Raw genomic sequence first — 21030 nt, 5'->3', positions numbered from 1 at the left:
ATTTAATGGCATCGCAATATATTTCAAGAATGATTCATGCCATTTCCTAGAAACCCACTAAACTTGTAGTATTATTCAAGTCTAACATAATAAGTATACGTAATGTGTACACATCTAGTATATATTATTGTTTTATTCTTTTTTTGCGAACTTGCTACTTTGTCTGTCAGTTGCAACGGTGCTTTGTCTATTTCCTAATGTTGTTTATTTGTAGTTGTTATTAGTAATATTATTATATAGTAAGTAGTCTTATTACACACGGCATATTATCAGTCCACGTGTCGCCGATTAGCAATGCGAACTAAATTTCAGTATTGAGAGGCGGGAGGTAAGATAATCGACCTTGTCGCTTCGGGTGCTTTGTTTATATAGCAACGCTTATTAATCTATTACAAAGCAAATTGTTCCAAAAATAGTCTAGTATACTTATATATACCAAAATGTGTGGCGAATGCTTGCATGACGTAAAGTTTGCTGATCTTGTTGTTATCGCTTTCAAAACGATAAACAAAAATTACGAATTAAAAAAAAAAAGATCAAATAGCGCTTCCTGAATTTGTAAACAGATCGTTAACTGGAAAATTTGATCGCGAAAGCAATAAAATTAGTTCAAGCGATAAATGTGTTTATCGATCTATCGATACTCAAAAGCGGAACTGTGTGAAGCATATAAAATGTTATATGATGAATCTGCAAAGTGTTTTGTGTGCTGTAGCCTACGCAAATATCAGACTAGCCAAGGACGTTGCTTGCTTGCTTGCAAATAGACAATCTATAGTCGAAATCTATTAGTATTATCTAATACGCACACTACACACACACACACACATGCGAGGCGACCTTGAATGTTTCATTCACTTCACACCCATAGACCAATACACACATAGAATCATAGAAGAGGGAAGAAGAGGAGGCGAGCAGGCGGGTTGGCACTATCAGCTCGAAATACGCCAAAGAACAACAAACAAATGGCAGCCCCAAAAACACACTCACACACACGCACACATGCGCGCAATACAAACAAATTAATTCCGACAGCTCGCCGAATATTTTTGGTTGACTTGCTTTGATATGATATACAGGCAAACACACACACATACACATACGTACATGCAGTCACACGCTGAGAACGTTTGCTTGGGTGGAGAGTGGAGAGTTAGGTTAGAGCACTGAGCACTGAGAGAGCTTCATATTGGTAATGTTCTGACTCTACTAAATTCAAATTTGACATTGAAATTTTCGTGTCTCTCTCTCTCCCTCTCGCTCTTGCTCACACCAATCTAAATCAATAAATAAAAAGTTTAGCGCGTGTAGCGCGCAGAGTAAGAGCAAGAGCGAGAGAGGGAGAGAGAAGACTTCTACTGTGCGAATGCCTCAATGCGGAAATGTTCGTACAGGTTTCGAGGCAACGCAGGCGGCAGTTCAATGTATCGTGCAATAAAATTCATTATAATTTTGTTTTCCGAGTTTTTTTTTGATTGAGTTCAAAAAACGCAGCTGAGGTCATGCGAATTTAAATGCGCCACCTTGTAAAGTGGGCGTTGAATTTGCCTGCCTCATGATCAAGTCGAGTTCGAGTTCGAATTCGAGTCCGAGACTGTTGACAAGTGTTATGCAATCGCACTTTAGTATTAATTTCATTCAAATTAATCAGCGGCTAACGACCGCTCCACAAAACATGTCGCAACGTGCATTGACTTGCAACTTTTTATTTTTTTTTTTTTTTTTGGGTTCCCTGCACTTTTTTTCGGGTTAACGATCGCGATCGCGATGCGTTGGCGTGGGAACTGCGACAAAAAGGGATCAGAGTTCAACATGAATCAGCTTTGAAGGCAATTTAATCGATTGTCTTTCAATTGCCAAACAATGTGGAGAGTTTTTCGTATGAAGGAATAATGGGTTAGTCGATCATCAAACAAGCGATAAGAGGCAGCCAAATTTACTTTATTGCTTTAAAAATAGCATACTAGAGTAGAGCAGGACAGAAACTGATCGCATATGATCAAATTTGTTGTTGAATGATCTTATTTTTTGTACTATATTTTAAATAGGGAAATGTAGGTCACTAGATCACTAGAAATCAGTCTTAAGTTAAGTATTTATTTAAGCGAAAGAATTACTAATAAATTTGAACTAAAAGTTATCTTAAAGTTTATAAAGATTTTTAGTACTTAAACCATTATAAGAAGTAAAGCAACTATAGCACGACATAAGTTGGAGTTAAAGATAAATAAATGAAAAGTTATTCCAAATTTTTATAAAGATATATACTTTTTAAACCTTATCAAATTGCATTGCAGGTCACTGGAACACTAATAAATATAAATACTCAATCGATAATTGCTCCACGCGCCAGCGTCTCTAATTGTCTGGGTAAAAGGTAAAAGTAACTATCAAACTAAAAACAAATTGAAGCTCAAAAGATGCGCCAGACAAAGTGAAATACACAAGCACAAAAATAACGATGAGTTTTACTTTCGATTCGATGCTGTTTTCACTCTCTATGAGAGAGAGAGAATGGGTGAGCGGGTCTTTGACCGTTTTAATAAATTTCTAAAATGCACAAAATAATTGTGCCAATAAAAATAAACAAGATGAAGCGAAAGAAACTTTCCAAGCAAAAGTTCAAACGCCGCCTACGAAAACTGAAAATGAAACACACAAAACACAAAAAAAAAAAATCGAAAAACGAAACGCGAAAAAAAATTAAATAAACGAAAAACTGCAAAAAGCAAATAACTTTTCTTTTGCACAATTGTAGCGAGGCGACGCTTGCAATGACTTTCACCGACATTCAACAAAGGGGGGCAGCAAGCAACAAGCAAGGGGCAAGAGGAAGGGGCATGTGGCGGGGGCAGTGGCACGAGGTTCGTTCCAGGGACTTGAACCGAACCGGACGGACGAGTCTCAAAGCCAAAGTAAAAATGTCAAAGACAATTTGGCAGCAAATTTAAATTAAGCGTGGAAGGTGCAACAACAAACTCGTCTATCTCTGTCTCTCTCTAGCTGTGGCAACATCAGAGGTGTTTGACTTGTGTTAAGCTGACTGCGTTTTGGCCATAAATTGACTGCGCATGCGCAGTGAAAACGAAAAGTGCAATTTTTTTTTGTTGTAGTTGTAGTTGCAGTTGCATTCGTCGCTTTGCTTTTCACTTTCGTTTTCACAATTGAAATTAAAAACTTGGCAAACGGATGCACTTACAAATGCCAACAAACAAACAAACACACACACACACATATATGTATATCTTTTATTTTTATAATAAATACACACACATATATTTAGCTATCGAGTCGCTTGGGTAGCAATGAACTTGGCGCGTATCAAATGCATTCGCCCAGTTTTTTTTTTTTTTTTGTTTTTTGTTTGGAGAAATGCAACGCCAATAGACAGACAGTCACATAAATAAATAAAACTTTGCCAAGAGATAGAAAAAAACACATAGACGCAACGTGCAAACTTGGCTTTGAGTGGGCACCTAAAAAAATTTCACTTTCGTTGACAAGGCGTGAAATGAATGCAGCTGTTTCTATGCGTGTGACCAGCATTGTAAATGAATTGCGGGATTTATCTCAAATTTATTATTTAAACGTATCATTAAAAAAACTATGCAGTGGGTCATTAAATGCAGTATAATTTGGCATACTATCATATAATATATTTCATTTTATTGGCAATTGTTACGCTTAGTTTGCGTATACTTGATATTGATGCCTGTTAATAGACTATGTTAAGGAATAGTTAACATATTATGTTAATATATGATAACATAATATGTTAAGGTAAGATAGCATACAATGTTATTATTATAATATATTATGAATGCACTTTGAATATAATATATTCTTTTAAATATTTAGTTTGTATTCATAACATATTTAAGGTGTAAATTTAATATTTGATTTACTTTACTTAAAAGAATTTATTCAATTTTGATGTCAACTTTCATAGCATTAAAGCCATAATCTACCTACAATATATATTTTTATTGCCTATTTATCTATTTATTTATCCTTGAATTTGGCGCTTTCATTGCATTAGTTTCAGCTTTCATTGCTGTCTATTATTTCCAACTTATCACGGTGAGCTGGCAAACTTATCAATAACAAACTTTTACCCAGATCACCTTGAAATGTCGCTGCCTTAGAATGAAATGGGGAAATACACTCATTTCCTAGTCCTTGAATGTGTTTTGCTAGGCAAATAAAACTAATTCAGTTGCTATATGAGAAATCAGCAAGTTCATCATAGTTAAGCTTTGTAGCAATATTTTAATGAATTTTATAGGAATTCCTTTTTTATTATAATGAGTTTAAAATATAGAAAATTTTTGTAGATCAAAGATCACTTTGTGACCCTTTTTGTATTTCAAAGAATTTATTTTCAATAGTAATCTTTAATCTCTAACAAAATGAAATTAAACTATAGGAATATATTTCTGTTGTAATATTTCTTTAATATTTGTGAACCTTTAAGAATTTTAAAGAATATATTTTGCTACAGTAATCTTTAAGATTGCTGATTTAAATCTTTAGTTGAAATACTTTTTCTGGCATTGGACGAACACAGTGACTTGGGCAACGACTTTAATTGAATTTAATAAAAATATTTACTTCCCGCATAAAGGCGTCATTGGGGCATTACCTTGACTCATCGCTTGAACTGGGATTCAAGTCGAGTTGAGTCGCATTCGCATTGATTTACAAGCCGGTCTCTCTGATAACTGCGACATCGTAAAGTGCATTAACTTCCTTTCTCGTTAATGAATAAATAAAAGCAGAAGCCGAAGCAGAAGCAACGTCTGACATTGGTACAGTTATTTGTAAGTACGAGTAAAAAAATTGTCGTTAAAAATAAAACGAGTTAATTGAACTCGCTCGAACTCCAGCCAGAAGAGGAAAGAGGCGAGTGCTAAATGTTTTTCAGCTGATTTTTATTGTATGCGGAACGACCTTGTTGTGGCCATAAGTTGACTGAACCGATCAACTGACTAACTGACTAACTCACTAAATGACTGACTGACTGCAATTCGGAAGCGTTATTGGAAACGGAATTGGAATTCAAATATGAATTGGAATTGGTTTTGGAATCTGTTGCTGTTGCTGTTGGCTAATTAGCATGACGTCGAAAAAGTCAATACACCCATTAGGCCTTAGCCTTAGTTATATTTCCGTTATATGCTTGTTGCCAACTCGCGTGTGACCCGAGTGAAGGCTGTGAAACTCACCAATATTGAGCTCGGGTTCGCCTTTAACCGAACTGGCGACAGTTGTATCCATAACTGGGTAGGATTTGATATATTCCGGTGTCTGTGGCCGCGAATCGGCGGGCATCACCACCACAGGAACCAGCTGCTGTTGATGATGTTGCTGCTGCTGCTGGAGATGTTGCTGTTGCTGCTGCTGGAGATGTTGCTGCTGTTGATGATGCACACCATTTGGATGATGATACATGGCAGCCATGTGTGCGTGATGAGCATGATGAGCCACCGCAGCGGGCGATTGCTCAAAGTGTGTTGTGGCTGTTTCACTGGTGCTGACCACCAAACTGGAGCTCGACTTGTTCACATAGATCACATTGCTGTGCGGCATTTTGGCTGCTGCTGCGGCAGCGGCGGCGGCAGCAGCTGCGGCTGCCATCGCCATGGGCACACCTGTGGGCGGCACAGTATCCATTTCTGTGACAGGTGCGACCTGGCGCTGATGATGATATTCCGTCTGAAAGATGACGGCCGAACTTCCTCCTGTTGGTCCTTCAGCTGTTGCTGTTGCTGTTGCTGTGGTTGGTGCTGCTGGTTGCTGCGCCTGTTGACCCACAATTAATTTGCTGTGTTGATAGTATGTGGAGACACTTGTGTTTGGGGGCAATTTGAGCGCATTCTCTAGATGCGATCGACCTGCGACCAAGAGCTGTGCATTGCCGGTGGTGGTGCTCGCTGGCGCCACCTGTGGCACGTTGGCGGCTCCCAGGCATATCACTGAGGTTGTCTTGGCGCCAGTCGCATCCATGGCGCTGCTGCTGGGCTGACAATCGGAACTGTCCGCGGACATTAGCATTTTGCTAATTGGTAAAAATTTGTATATAGACTTTTATTTTTCTTTTTTTTTTTGTGTAATTTGTTGCCTTAAACAGGCATTGTTGTTGTTGCTTGCACTTGCTCAGAACTAACACTGTGTATGTATTTGCTTTTCACATATCCTTTCGGATGCACTTTAATTTTTGTATAATACTTGGAACTGTGTTTTAGTTTTACGTGTTGAATAAAAATTGTACGCGAAACACGCAGCAGAAAATAACGAAAAACGAAACGAAACGACGACGTGACGATGACGATGACGACGACGACAGCGAAGACGACGACGATTATTTCACGATTGTGGCGGAACGACGACGATCTGTTCGTTGCGATGTTTCAACGTTGAATGAAAGGAAAATCAACATTCGCGTTGGATCTTGTTCAGTTTTTCGGCCGGTCGCAGCCACGACCCTGACAGAGAGCAAACGTGCGCTCGCGCTCTCTCTCGCAGTGTACGCTCTCACGTGCTCTTGAAAATAATTGAACATGTGTGTGTGCGAGGCGAGCATGAAATCAAAACATCAACAAGAGCGAGTGAGTGAGCGCATGTTGAGGTTCTCATGTGTGTGTGTGTTGGAGAGAGAGATCCGCAGCTTACAGCTGTGCGTAGAGTTGAGGGTGTTGCTGCTGTCGCTGTTGCTGCTGTTTAGATTATTGCGCCCAACATTAGGCTTTGCCATTATCCACCCCAAAAGCCAATTTGTCAGCCTCGTCCACCCTGGCAACAGGCGCTCACTCACTCACTCTCTTACACACACGCTCGCTCTCTCTCATCATGCTAGCCGAGTGAAACACATGTCAACGATAGCCGAAGCGGCGCGCGTTCCAAGGTAAACGCTGTCTGCGGTTATTGTACTCTTTTAGCAATGATTTCGATTCCAATAGCGCGATTCCAATTCCGATTGCGAATTCCATTGCCAACATATTTGCACTCGCAATCATGCTGTTGTCACTTTACTCTGGCTAGTTCATGGCGCCATTTTTCGTAAAGTTCAATAAAACTTTGCAAAGTTCATGCGACGAGTGAAATGCTGTTTTCAATGTTGCAGTTGTTGTTGGTGTAATTTATTTAATTACTACTTGTTGCCTGTATTGTTGTATTATTAAAATTATATCACAACAATGCAGGCCGCGCATTCGCCTCAACTTGAGGTGCATTGCCCACAGTGCACACTGTGCATTGCAGTCATTGACATCGTGCCGTTGACATTTCACAAAAAATGCAACAACAAAAATAAAACGTGATGAATAAATATTTACATTATGGGGCAAAATGATGATTAGCGCGGCTCGACGTTGGACGCGCCTAGGTCAATGTTGAAAATGTTTCCTGTTGCTGCAATAACCCAACAACAACAGCAACAACAACAACAAATGCCACGTGTGGCCATTGATCGTTTTCTCTTCCCGTATTCCAATGCCATACCCCCCTCCCCTTCCCACACGCAACCCAACGCACATGCTAGACTGTCTCTCCAAGGCTAGCAATTCATTCTCTCCACACTCACGCACACACATGCTCACGCTCTCTTTTTGTCTGTCTGCCTTGCTCTCCACTCTCCCCATTGCTCTACTCAACGTTTGCGTGGGTGTAGAACAAAAATATCCCTGCAACGAAATGTGATTTTCTATTTTGCTCTTCACATATTTTTAACTTTTCAACGCATTTTCATGTTTACAAGCTGGGGATTTGTTTGTGCTGCGACTATTTCGACATTTTGTGGGCGTGTGAACTGCACTAATTTGTTGTTGAAAATATCAAAATATATAGCCCAAGTATTTATATATCAATTGATAAATGTGTGATCGCCTGAGATCTTTTGATGTTTGCTCGAAAATTTAGTGTAGTGCGTAATTTGATAATGTCTGTAAACCAGATCAGCAAAATAATCGAGAAAGCAGCTTCCAAGGCAGACCAAACAAAAATAAACTTAACTTCCTTATTAATGCAATTTCAATAATAATAACAACAACAACGAAGTTCGTTTAAAAATAAATGAGCAGACAAAACGAAAGTGCCAGCGTAAGCGTCAGCGTAAGATACAAATACTCACAGATATGGGAGATATTTGTATCTGTGGTTATTGCAGTTCAAGTGGAGGTCAAGTTCAGTCTGCAGGGGGAATTTAGGTAGGGCGAAAGTCATTGCATTCTCAAGTGGGAGAGAGAGCTTTCATTTCAATCATTCAATCATCATGATGATGAAAGCGCAACGTCACGCTCAACGCTGTTTTTCATGACAATGCATTCGTGCAAAAGTTCGGTATCCCAAAAGCCTGTTGTTGAGGCGAATGTACCCCTGACAAGTGTCATTGGCATCTTCATTGGATATCGCGCAGCTGCCACATTGAAGCCGCAGCAGCAGCATATCAGCATTGATAGTCAATCATCCAACTCTCTCGCCTTAAACGCGAACTTGTTAATCGGTTATGTGGCTAGTCAATAATCAGATCGACCTTCCACAAAGAGTTCTCTCTATCTCTCTCTCACTCTCTGTGCCTAACACTCTCGATTCTCGCTCTCCCGCGCTTAAGTTGAACGACTCTCGATGACTTTTTCCTTGGCGAAAAAATAAAAATTGTGCGATTCAGAAAGCGACACATCGAGAGAATGATTGAGAGAGGGTGCGAGCGAGAGAGAGACGCATTGAGTGAGCGAGAGCGACGCTCAGACAACAAAATCAACTTCCTTGATAACTTGTTAACAATTTGGGCTCGAGTAATTTTTGTGCTGTTTTTTTTTTGTGGTTTTTTTCGTATATTTTTGTTTTTTTTTTTTATTAAGTTTAGAACTGAAAAACCGGTTTTGCACGATTGCGCAACTTTTGAACTTGTTGCTTGCTGGCCGAAATTTGTGGGCAAGGGGTCTAACATATATATTATATATAGCTATGGTATGTGTATATAGTTAAGTAGTATTTGTAGTGTACCAACCATCTGCTCAATGTTGGCTTATTTGTTTTAATCTATGTCTGTGTGTGTTTGAACTCGTATCTCTGTATTTGTATCTCTCGCTCTCACCATATCATTAACGCACAATGAGAAGGTGCGTGCTCCGTCCGTCCCTCTGTCTGTCTGTCTGTCCGTCTGTCCGTCCGTCTGTCTGTCCGTCTGTCTGTCTATGCCTCGTTTGGTGGTGTTCATGAACTCGGTCAATTTGAAGGCCAACAATTTGCGGCGTACGCATAAAAAAATTTTTTGTGTGTGTGTCTCTTTTTTTTTGTCGGTTTCGAGTTCGTTGTTCTACACTTACAGCGAAGGTATCACGATATTGTTACCGATCATGTTCTATACATAGCAAAGTCTTTGTGCTGATTGGAGATTGACCGATAGACGAATTGATAAAAGATTGAAATTGTAATGGAAAATTTGAAGCTCAAGTGGGTAAAGTGACTAAGAAAGTTAAAAAATTAAGTATATAATATTTATAATGTTTTGTTCATGTTTAAATTGGAAAGTTACCAAATATTTTTCATTAATGGAAATAATGTCATTTTTTACCAAAGATAATGGTTTTCAAAATTATTATATTAAACAAAATTTGCATTTTTAAACTTTGCTAACTAAGAAAAAAAAATTAATTCGGAAAATATTTATAAAATAATCTATTTATGTAGCAAATAAAAGAATAAGTTTTCATTATTAATGAAATAGGTTTATAATACATTTCAATATAATTTTTTGATGTATACTATATAAGGAAGCTTTTTCATTTTCATGCATATCTTTAATCTTAACTCTATCATTTGATCTCATATTAGTTCCCATTATGAAAGAGTATCATTTACTCGACTATCATATCATGTCTGCCTCTGTGTTTTTTTTATTTTTTTGTGTACTCGAGCAGTTTAATTTTTTGCGTGGCTTTTTTTTATGTTGCCAGATTTTGACGTTAAGTGTGCTTTTTGCAGGGTTGGTGATTACGCATAATTTTTGGGCTGTCCAGAGAGCGAGAGAGATCTCATCATGATGTCATGCCCAACTGCGGTGGCGATGGCGAAGGCGATAAAGATAATTCTTTTTGGGAGAATCAAATGAAGGTTCAAGGTTGAGATATTGAAAGAACTTCCCCCCGAGCAAGTCATAACAAATACGTTACGGAATACGTAATATCTAAAGTGATTTAAGCTGATCACCCACACGCGAAATGCAATGTTATCTAGTGTTTCAGTTTTTTAAGTTTTGTTTAGCATGTAATATTACATTAGATATAGTGTGTTAATAGGCCTTTTGTTTATGTCACCATAACACAACGCAAATGTAGTGAAATTGCACGATGTAATCGTTTGTTTATAATGTCGTAATGGCGATTGAATATAACATGCGCTTCTCACAGACGTAACTACAACTTGTGTCTCTCCTCGTGGCGAAGGCGGTGACGGAGGCGGTGGAGGAGGCAGAACTTAAATAATAATAATAAACATTTCACACACAGAGACACAAATGCGGGCTTATCGGTTATCGGTGTTATCGCACCTTATCAGCGGACAGCAGCGAAAAATGAAGGTCAGCAGCACAAATTCCTAATGTACGCTTATCTATTTTACCCGCAAACACACAAGCAACAACAATAACAACAACAAGAACAATACACACAATGCGCGTCACTTTTGATAAAAATAGCTGGAAAATAGTCGAGAACTGTGGACCAACCTCGAGGTTCGACTATAACGAATATATGAGAGCGCTACCTCAAAAAATATCAAGCCTTAAAATAGTTTCAAATATTTATTATTATATCAAACATCAACTCTGAAAAGAATTCCTAAATATTTACTATTCTCACAAGTGATCTCATTTTATTTACTGTAGGGTATTGAACAGTCTCATTGCCATTTATTCAATGAACTTGTTTAGTTTCCTTATCAAGGGCTGAACAGTTTTTGTAGTTTTCGCGCAAAAGGTGAAAATTCGATAAGAGTTTTCAAGGTCCCCACGTCGAGCTCATAAGAAGCGCGTGCTATTAATGATTGGCCATACTTATTACACAATATCTCTCTATATATTGTGGGGTAAAACACACACATACAGAAAGAGAGAGATAGCTAGAGAGAGCGAGAGAGAAAGTGCGGAAGATTGTCATTATTTTCATGGAAAGCTTTATTAGCCAAGGTCGCTGAAATTAGCTGATTCACAGGCAAATTTCACAGGTGCGTTCAAACAGTCGTTAGAACTTAATTTATGCTGTTCTTTCAGTATCTTGTCATGCGTATTAAAATATCACAATCAAAAGTTGAAGGCAAGATTCTCAAATTTGGCAAGGCTCTCATAATTTTTCTATTAAATAATTTACTAACGAAATCATTCAAAAAATTTTAAATGTTGTTTAAACACAAAGTTAATGATCATATTCTTATGGACACGATCAACTACAAGATCAGATATAAAATAAAGGTATTTTTTGTGGTATATAATACATATAACATCATAAATATCACAAAATATGTGTTTAATTTAAATTCTTTTTCAGAAATATTGAATTATCAGTATCATATAATAACAATGTCTTATATTCTTTTGAAAGCAAACACTTTCATTCATTTTGAAAACATTATTGCTTTTAATAGCTTTATATTATACCATTTTTTAACGATCTGTTTGTAAGGAATGGAAATGTATTAGAACACACTAGAAAACTTTTCCACTCCATTCTAAAGTCTCTTTTATGTGCTAGAACGAATCTTCTGGAACCTGATCTTTTGGTTACTTCATTAAACTCCAGCAAATTTTCCATTCTTTTATTTTTAGCTTGCTCTCTTTCTTTCTAATGCTCGTTCATTCTCTGCTGCTTGCTCACTCTCCCCTTCTTTCGAGAACTCTTCTTCTGGCATGTACTTGAACTGGTTTGAAAAAATTTCTGCTTTCGCCTAGAATTTGTAGCCAGAGACCCGATCATCGTTTATCAAATAGATGCGGGGCATGTTTAATTCTCCACGCTGATGTTCTTCCTACTCCTCTTCTTCTGCTTTTGCTTCTGCTTCGTCTTGTGGTTGTTTGGTTCTATTGTTATTATCAGTGAACATGCAAGGGCAGGAAGCGCAACACACTTTATTGTAATGGAGCTGACGGCTTATCAGTGGAGTGAAAGAGAGAGAGACAGCGAGAGAGGGAGAGTGCAGTGAAAATTAATCAAAAGTGCAGCACAGACGCCTCCACTTGAATGCAACTGATACCCCACACACACACACACACACAAGCACACATACTCACTTCAACTATGGCGCATTGAACGCTTAACGATCTTTTCCAATAGCATCTCTCGCTTGCACATACCCCGTTTTGAAAAGTGAACTCGACATTGAAAAGCAACAAAAGCAAAGCGTTCATCACAATTATCAACAACAACAAGAGCAAGAGCAAGAGCAAGCAGCGCAGCAGTGCAGCAGCAGAGCGAGAGCAAGAGAGCAAGTGTGGAGACTGAGACTGAGACTCACTGCAAACTGTGTGAAGTTCAAAGCCATTGCACTGTGTGTGCTGTGCGCTGTGTGGAGTGTCTTGCTCACTCTCTCCACCGCAACTCTCCCGTTTGCTAGCCAGCTATCAGCATGCTCTCCACAGCAAGTACAAGTCGCTGTATGTGTGTGTGCTGATGTTGATGTAGGTTCGGACTGTCTTCATTTCTAATGGGCTGCTGCACTTTTGCTTTTCCGCTGCACAGATTTGGTTTGTTGTTGTTATTGTTGCTGTTGTGTGTTGTTGTATCTGCATCTGCGCTTTGGATTTTTCCACTCACATTTCTTCGCACACATTTCACTGCAGCGCAGCGCATCGCATCGCACCGCAGCCTCGTCTGAGGGTCTTTAACCCTTTACCCAGTGCAATGCACTCCGTCGTCGCCTGATGACGAAGACAACAACAACAACAACAACTTCATTCCAATTCACTTCACTTCGCTTCATCCAACCCCACCAAGAGTGCGACTGCATGTGTGTGAGTGTGTGCGAATTTCTTGCACAGAAGAATGTGCAGACATTGAGAGAGCAGCAAAGAGAGCATGCGTGTGTGCGTGTGTGTGAGTGTGAGTTTGCCTAGGTCTAGTTGCGTACATTGCACTGCCATTCCACTGTGATCTTGTCTCTCTTTTTTACGACTGCATACAGTTTTGTAACTGTTATTGAGGGTTATTTGCAGTCTGCAGCCACAGCTACAGCCACAACAGACTTTTGTTCTGCGCAGTTGCGAAGTTGGCAACTAGTTGTTGGCTAGTTGGTGCCAATGGGATCGTTGATCGTGCTTAGTTTGCCTGATGATAAGCGTGCAAAGCCACAACAAAGATGGCAATAGATTGCACAAGAGAGAGAGGGAGGGACGAACTTGCAATGAGTTTATTGACTTGTCAGTTGTGTGTTTTGTGTCGGCCACGCATGTGCAACACAGTTGGCCAAGTTGAATGCACTTGGCAAAAAAAAAAAACAAAAGAGGAGAAAAATTGGAAATTTGCCGCACGTGCTTTTTCTAGTGATTACGCCACAAGCGAAAGATACTCTAGCAGAGAGTCAGAGGCTAGTCGCAAAGTGTCTTATAATTTGCACTTGGCCAACTGGCAATCATCAAAGCATCAGCAAAGATGTCTACACAAATTATAGTAGACTGAGCATTTAATAGATTTCCAACGGTAGTTGATTGCTCTCCAACAATAAATCATATATTGAAAAGGAAAATATGCTAAGCGGAAGTCGGCTTCAATTAGTCAACAATCTGTAATGTTGATGATTCATTGAGAACTTGTCACCTCAGCATCGTTTAGGCCGCAAAAGATTTATATCAAGTGTGGAAAGCCATAAAAATAACAAATACTCAACGACTTTTGGCAAACATAATAAGATTATGTGATATGAATTGGCCCTAAAAAATGAAAAAAAAGGAATTGAAGTTGGAGCATGAAACTTTAACGCTGACTGGTCGAAAAAGAAGCAAACAAAATACATTCGAATTGTGACTTTAAAGCACAAAAATTACAATTCGTGCGAAAGTGAATGACCTCCATTAACCGCCATTAAGCGACAGCAACAGCAACAGCAGCGAACTGCGAACTGAGACGAGAGTCCAGAACAAAAGCTCCACACACAGAGCTCCAAACGGAGCTCCAAGCTCTGCCTCTGCCTCTGTTTCTGTTTCTGTTTCTTCTGTAGAAACATGCGTCGTCGTCGTAGTCTCTTTGAATTCGCTTGAACCCTTTCATATCAAGCTTAGCATAATAATTAGTAAAGCCAAAAAAAAAAAAAAAAAAAACTGGGCTCAGACTCGATCTCGGGGCAACTGGGACCCGAATTGTCTTCCCCCCTGTCCCCCTCTTCTGAGCTCCTCCTTGAACGCTGTCTTGTTGCTGTTTTTTTTTATTGGTTCGCTGGCTTTGTTCTATGGCCCTCGTCAGGTGAGCAAAAGTCGCGACCAACTGGCCAGGAATTTGAAACCTGTTTGAAAAATAAGACGAGCGCAAAAAAAAAACAACTAAAACTATATATACATATTTTGTATGCGCCTAGCATAATTTTAGTTTCTCAGTTTTTTTTTTATGATTATTTGCTGTTTGCTGTTTGCCACTGCCATAATTTATGAATGCGAGCTAAACGTAGCGCCAGTGCCCTCCTCACTAGGAAGTTGAACAGGGTTTAATGTACGCAGTCGAAGTCGCAGTCGAAGTCGCGACAACTCATCGAGAACGTGTGGGCCAAAAGCTAAAATAAAACAGGCACATTATTTAAACGGTAGGTGGACGGGGTCTCTACCCGTCTTTGAGGCTAACACGTTGATCGACTCTAGGTCGATTAGTTTAGCAAACGATGAACGGAGGGGTAGACGGACTCGACTCAACTCGACTCGATGATGACGTGATGATCGTCAAGTAGCTGCCTGAATTATTGCCAAATAGCAAGAGTTACTATGCTAACTTGTCATAGAGAAAGAGAAAGATAGAGGGAGATAGGATAAAACTGGCTCAAATTTGTATCAGTTTGAAATTTTATAAACTCCAATTACCTATATGCTTAGTTATTGAAATGGTGAGGATCGATCTTATATCATTAAAAAATATTTTTTAATTTCAAATTATTTCATTTACTTTTATAATTTGAATAAAATATAGATTTTTCAATGGAATTATATTTAAAATATTATTAGAAAATTTAACATGATTTTAATAATTGCGTTTTATTATAAATATTTTTTAGAAAATTTAACTTGACTTTAAACAAATATTTATTATTATTATTAATTATATTATATTATATTCGTATACTATATAATTATATTATTGCAAAAAAAAATATAAAAATACGAAATATAATACAGAAAATAACTTTACTTAAAATTTTTTGAAAATATTTCAGATATCTTATTTAAATAAATATAGAGAATTTCTATTAAACATAATAAAATCTATTTAATTTCTATGTTATCAATGTTGACTTGATGGTCTTCATCTTATTATTCACACTCAACGTTTTTGTTAAAATTTATATTGTGTTCATGTTTATGTTTTTAATTAAAATATCTTTAGAAAAAATGTAGCTTCATTTTCTGGCCTTACCGAGTCAATTAATTATGAATTCGAATTAATTATGGATTTTGATAGCTATAAAAATATGATTACTACATTTTATGATGATTATTATTTTATTATCACCTCACGTGTTCGGTTTTAAATTAATTAAGATTTTGATGAACACATTATGCAAAAGCTGCTAACTCATTCTGCTGATCTTACAATACGCATAAATTATAATAGTTTTTATAAGTAAAAGAAAAATGTATTTGACTACATCACTTGGAAAATGTTTCTAGTTTACTTTCGATAAATAAAAATGTTCATAATGGTAAACTAGATCATTTTACTATACCTCTGATGCAACTTTTCTTATTTAAGCCATCGAGCAATATGATCATATTTTAATGATCATATGATCATATTTATTAAAATAAAGTATTGAAAATCTTTCATAGTTATTTTATAAAACTGCTTAAAAATGAATCTGTTATTCACTACATCTCTAATTAGAATTTGTTTTGTAAATCATATATAATATTTAACAATGTTTCCCTTTTTTTTACAGATTACAGTAATGAGTAAAGTATATCAATGCGTTATTTTTAAGAACAGCTTCTAAGAGCTTCATGTATTTATAATAAGAAATGAATTGGAGAAACTTTAATTCTTAATATCATTAGATTTAGATTCGATGCAACTTTGTTAATAAAATCATATGCTCAACACATAAAGCTTCGGTATTTTTGCAAACAACTACTTAGAGATTCATCATGATATGTAAAGATCATGTAAAGTGAAATATAAAAATAATGTAAAGTTTACATTGTAAACTTTTGATGGCTTTTCCATAAGGCATTGACGCTTAATGCAAATGCAAATACAAATGCCGAAATATGCGAATATCATTTGGCAAGCACTTTCAATCGAAATCAGAGAGTAAAGTCATGCGATCGGCATCGGCATCGTCATCGGGATTGGGTTTGGGTTTGGGTTTGGGGATTCGCGATCGAGCCCAGCGGGTGCATAAGTCAAGCACCCCGTGCATAGAGGTCATTACTACCTCAACCCAAGCCAGTTCAGTTCAGTTCAGTTGCAGTCGCAGTCGCAGTCGCGGTCGACGTTGCAGTCAGAGTCGGGTCCATCGGCACTTTCTACCACATGTGGAAACGCCGCAAGTGGCATGCAAAATAGCGTGGCAAAAATAAAAGAAAGAAACAAAAAAAAAAACTGGTATTTGCAACTGCAATGCTAGCAAACACAACAACAGCTGATGACGCTGGCTGCTGCTTGCTGCCACGTCAAATAGTTTGGGCCAACGTTAGAAAGAGCGAGGTAGAGAAATAATAGAGAAAGAGAGAGAGAGAGAGCGGAGTTTGCTGATCGCAGGTCGCTGCACTTTTGCAGCGCAGTTGCATTCAGTGGAGCATTCGAGTGAGTTTGCTGGGCAACTATGCTAGTGATACTTACAACAACAACAACAATTGCAACTGCAACTGCAACTCGACGGTAACAAAAACAAACTTTGAAAGTTGACTGACACTCGCGTTGGCAGGACTTTAACCCAAGCAAAGTGAAATTTTGCTGGGCGCTTCGAGAGAGTCAAAGTCAAAGCTAAAGCTAAAGCTAAAAGCTGACTCGGGAATTGGGAATTTCCAAAGCCAAAGCCAATGGGAAAATTGGCGCAATAACAACAACAATGAAAAGCGACTGCAACAATTCGCACAATCATTTTCGTTGGTTTTGTTGTGAAAGTTTTTTTTCGGCATTTTCTGTGTGTAATTTATAGTTTATTAACTTTATAGAGCGAGTGCAACGACTGGAAAGCAGTCAAGTCAAGTCTATTGCCATCTGATCAGCTTGTTCACTCACTTGGCCAAAACGATCTTTGCTTCTCTTCTTCTACTTTACTTTTTTGGAGGTCATGCAAATGCCGTGGGTGGCAGTGAAAGTCGTACAAATACAACAACAACAACACCAACTGCCGATAAAGACAGAACATTAATTCCGAATGAATTGCAACGCTTGAGCTGGAAAGTGTTGGGGAAATGCAGAAAATTGAACTTCACTAATAGGATAACAATTGCAATTTAAACTTGGAAATAAATTTGATTTTAAAGGGTTTGCATTGAACTCGACCTATATTTTGATTGTGTTAGAAAAATTACTTTAAAATCAATCTTTAAATATACCAATTGATTGAAATTTGGTAAATAAATGCATTTCTGAATGATTCGAAAAATTTGTTTCCTATATATATGATTTGTTCTTCTTATTAATGAGAACTTGGGTCTTATATTAAATGTTCTTAAAATCAAGATGTGTTTTCTAACATTAAGATTTTTCAAAATTCTACGACCAAAATCTTGATTTTATAACTTTTTTTTTGTGTAAGAAATGGAAAAATTCGTTAAAAATGTAGATACAATTTAAGAACTTTAGATTGTATCAGAGTTAAATCTTTTTATTTCATTATTTAAAATAGTAATTTAAATTCATTTATGAAATATTATTCCTTCATAATTTTAAATGGTAATTTTTTGCAGTTTTGGTTTTATAAGAACACTAATCAAATTTTTGGAGAAATTGTACCAAAATAATAGAAATTGATTTAATGTTCTTGAAAATAAATGCAGGTTAGGCTTAGTTAAAAATTTAATACAATTGTTGAAGTTTTCTAGAATTTCGATTTAAAAAAGTTGATAGTATGAAATTCATACATCATTTTAAAATATTTTCAAGTAACACTTTCAGATTTTGCTTAGTAGAAAAAATCTAGTAAAATTGTTAACGAGATTTTCGATCATACATATTTAAATATTAAATTTAACTGTTTATAAGATATTGTTTTATAAACCAAACATACAAAGAAATTATTAATGGAAATTTAAAGAATTTGTTATTGAATGAAAGTTGTATGAAACTCAAGTCGTTAGCAAACAAGTTCTAAAAGTATTAAAACGGAAAAGTAAATATTTTAAATTTCTTATTTTAGATTCTTAATCTAAAGCTTCGAACTATATATTATAAGTGTCTATATTTTAGAAACATTTATCAAGCTTGACATAACATTTGAAATAACTGCGAAGTTTGTTTGCCAAAATCACTTTTCGAAATCGTAAAAATATGTTTTACGGACCGACGAAATTGTGCCAGACAATGAGTCAATCTGGTCTTAGAACTGCTTTGACTTTAATTTCTGCGAAATAGCAAATAAAAAGTCAAAAAAAAAAAAAATAAAAATAAGGAAAGAGGGGGACAAAAAAAACCCCAACACCTTTGAAAGCATATAAACAAAATGAATGTACGAATAGAAGCTAACGTAATAGTAGCTAACGATAACAATAACAACGACACAGATGAAAATGGCGTCGACAGTGAAAGAAGAAGAAGAAGAACAAAAAGAAGGTGAGAGGGAAGAGTGAGAAGTGCTGAGTAGTGGGGAAAGAAGTGGAAGAAAACAACATTACCTAACTGACTTTTGAGCAGTGGAATTTTGTTTATTTGGGACAAGTTCAAGCTGGCAAAGCCAACTTGAAAAATAATAAAAAAAACACATTCTACGGTAAGATCTGACGACGATCTGACAACAGACGGACAGACAGACGGATTGTCTATCCATCTCTCACTCTGCTGTAATAGTTGTAGCGGTTGGCTTGATTTTCATTTTCCTTTACGCTCATATTTGTTTACAACTTTTGTTTTTTTCCCTCGTCGTTTATTTCGGTTTTTAGGTTGCTTTTTTTTTGCGACGTTTGCTTACTTAATGACTTTCTACTTTTTGTTTCCCGCATCATCGTGGAAGACCGAGCCAAAGAAAGCTAACAACAATAGAACAGAAGAACGTGTTGGGGCTTAACCTCAGGCTTCAGGCTAATGCGTTGTTCTTTTCTGTTTCTGTTTCTGTTTTGGCACATATGAAATATTTCTTATGGTTAGTTAAGAGTTTTGTTGTGGTCTTCAGTTGTCGGTTGCCATGGCTTGATTAGTTCTTTGGTAATCAAAACAAGTTTCAGTCAAAAGCGCACTACAAAATCTTAGCCACAGTCAATTAACGGTATTTAGCTAAAGCAGCTCAAAAGACCTGTCGTCAACAAGTCGACAAATCACTGGAAAATGCGCAAAAACACCGACAACTTGAGCTTGGCAAATAAATACCCTACAATATGATCGGAAAGGATTTGAGTTGTAATGCAACTAAATTCAAGTTGTTTCTTACTAAGCAAATTATATTTCTGAAATAATATGCATAAAATATATTTCATCTATATAAAAAATCCTCAAAAAATGTACTAAGCTACATAGATATTTGCTATGCTAAATATTATGATAAAAAAAGATATAAAAATTCAGAAAAAAATAAAATTTAAAGTAACAGAGTTAATATTAAAAAAAAATTTTGTTTTCCATTTAAAAATACTAAAAGTTGTTCAAAGGTTTCATTTAAAAATAAAAATATTAATGGACATGACAGTTTTTTTGTATTCTTAACCCTGTTTCTTTAATTTTTTTTCGGAATTTTTATATCTTTTTTTAAATTTTTTAAAATCTTAATCCTGTTTCATTAATATTCATCTTTGATTTTTCCGAATTTTTAACTGATATTTAAAAACTTTAAGACAGAAAGTCTAATTTAAAGCTTGATTAGATTTATTTTTAGTCCTAAGTCGTGTTTCTTTAGATTTCATCCTTAAAATCTTTTCTCATATTTTAACTGATCTCTAAAAAACATGAAAAACCTGTTAAGATATGTATTTAAACAAAGTATATAAAATTATTACTTTAATTTCACAATTTGTTTAAAATCACTGCAACTATATGTAGATTGCCCAATTGGAACACAGATCATTATGTTTGATCGATTTCAACAGAAGCTACAACCTGCTGAATATCGTCCTGAAGAACAGATGAAATTGTAATTCTGATGCCATCAGCGTTACGACCAATTAATGGCGCGTGTTGCCAACAACGAGAATCATCATCGAAAAGATGGGCCAAAAGCAGAATCAAGAACAAAATGCAGTGCAACAATGAGGCCAGATATCGATGCACCTTAAATGAAAGTCAAGACATCGAGAATCGGGTAAATTGCCAAAAAAAAAAATTGCTTCCTTTTGGCAAAAAAAAAGGAAAAAAAAAAAAAAACAATCTATTGTTGCAACCAGTTCGAACAGGATTTTTTACTTTTGCTCTTCTTCAAACATTACGGAAAGCATTTAAACGAATTTTCAAGTTTATTAAAAGAGAAACAAGAACACAGACATCGTTCAATATGGGGAGCAGACACAAGTGCATAAACACTTTTGATTAGTAGAATATTGTATACACTACAAATTAATTTTTTTTTTATTTTAAAGAAAGTAAAATTTAAAGCGAAATATTTTGTAAAGATTCTGTATCTTTTTAGCTCAATTCAACTCAATTGAAATTTCTTATTTAGTTTACTGAATTTAAGGAATTAAACAAAATT

At 36.5% G+C, this 21030-nt stretch overlaps 1 protein-coding gene across 3 annotated transcripts in view; it reads right to left on the bottom strand.

Moving 5' to 3' along the window:
* Positions 1-21030, bottom strand: part of LOC117570216 (ecdysone-induced protein 75B, isoforms C/D) — a 110580-nt gene that overhangs the window by 47783 nt on the left and 41767 nt on the right. Inside the window, exon 1 of one of the 3 annotated variants that reach the window (XM_034251712.2) lies at positions 5229-6421. The exons of the other annotated variants lie outside the window; for them this stretch is intronic. Within the exon in view, the coding sequence (XP_034107603.1) occupies positions 5229-6057 (829 nt within the window). The 5' untranslated portion in view covers positions 6058-6421. Of the gene's footprint in view, positions 1-5228; positions 6422-21030 lie in introns of those variants that run through there. 3 annotated transcript variants of the gene reach the window in all.

This window comes from Drosophila albomicans, chromosome 3 (genome assembly GCF_009650485.2).
Source record: "Drosophila albomicans strain 15112-1751.03 chromosome 3, ASM965048v2, whole genome shotgun sequence".
Taxonomy (NCBI): Eukaryota; Metazoa; Arthropoda; class Insecta; order Diptera; family Drosophilidae; genus Drosophila; species Drosophila albomicans.
Note: the sequence above shows the minus strand (reverse complement) of the source record. Positions and strands in the feature narration are given on the sequence as shown.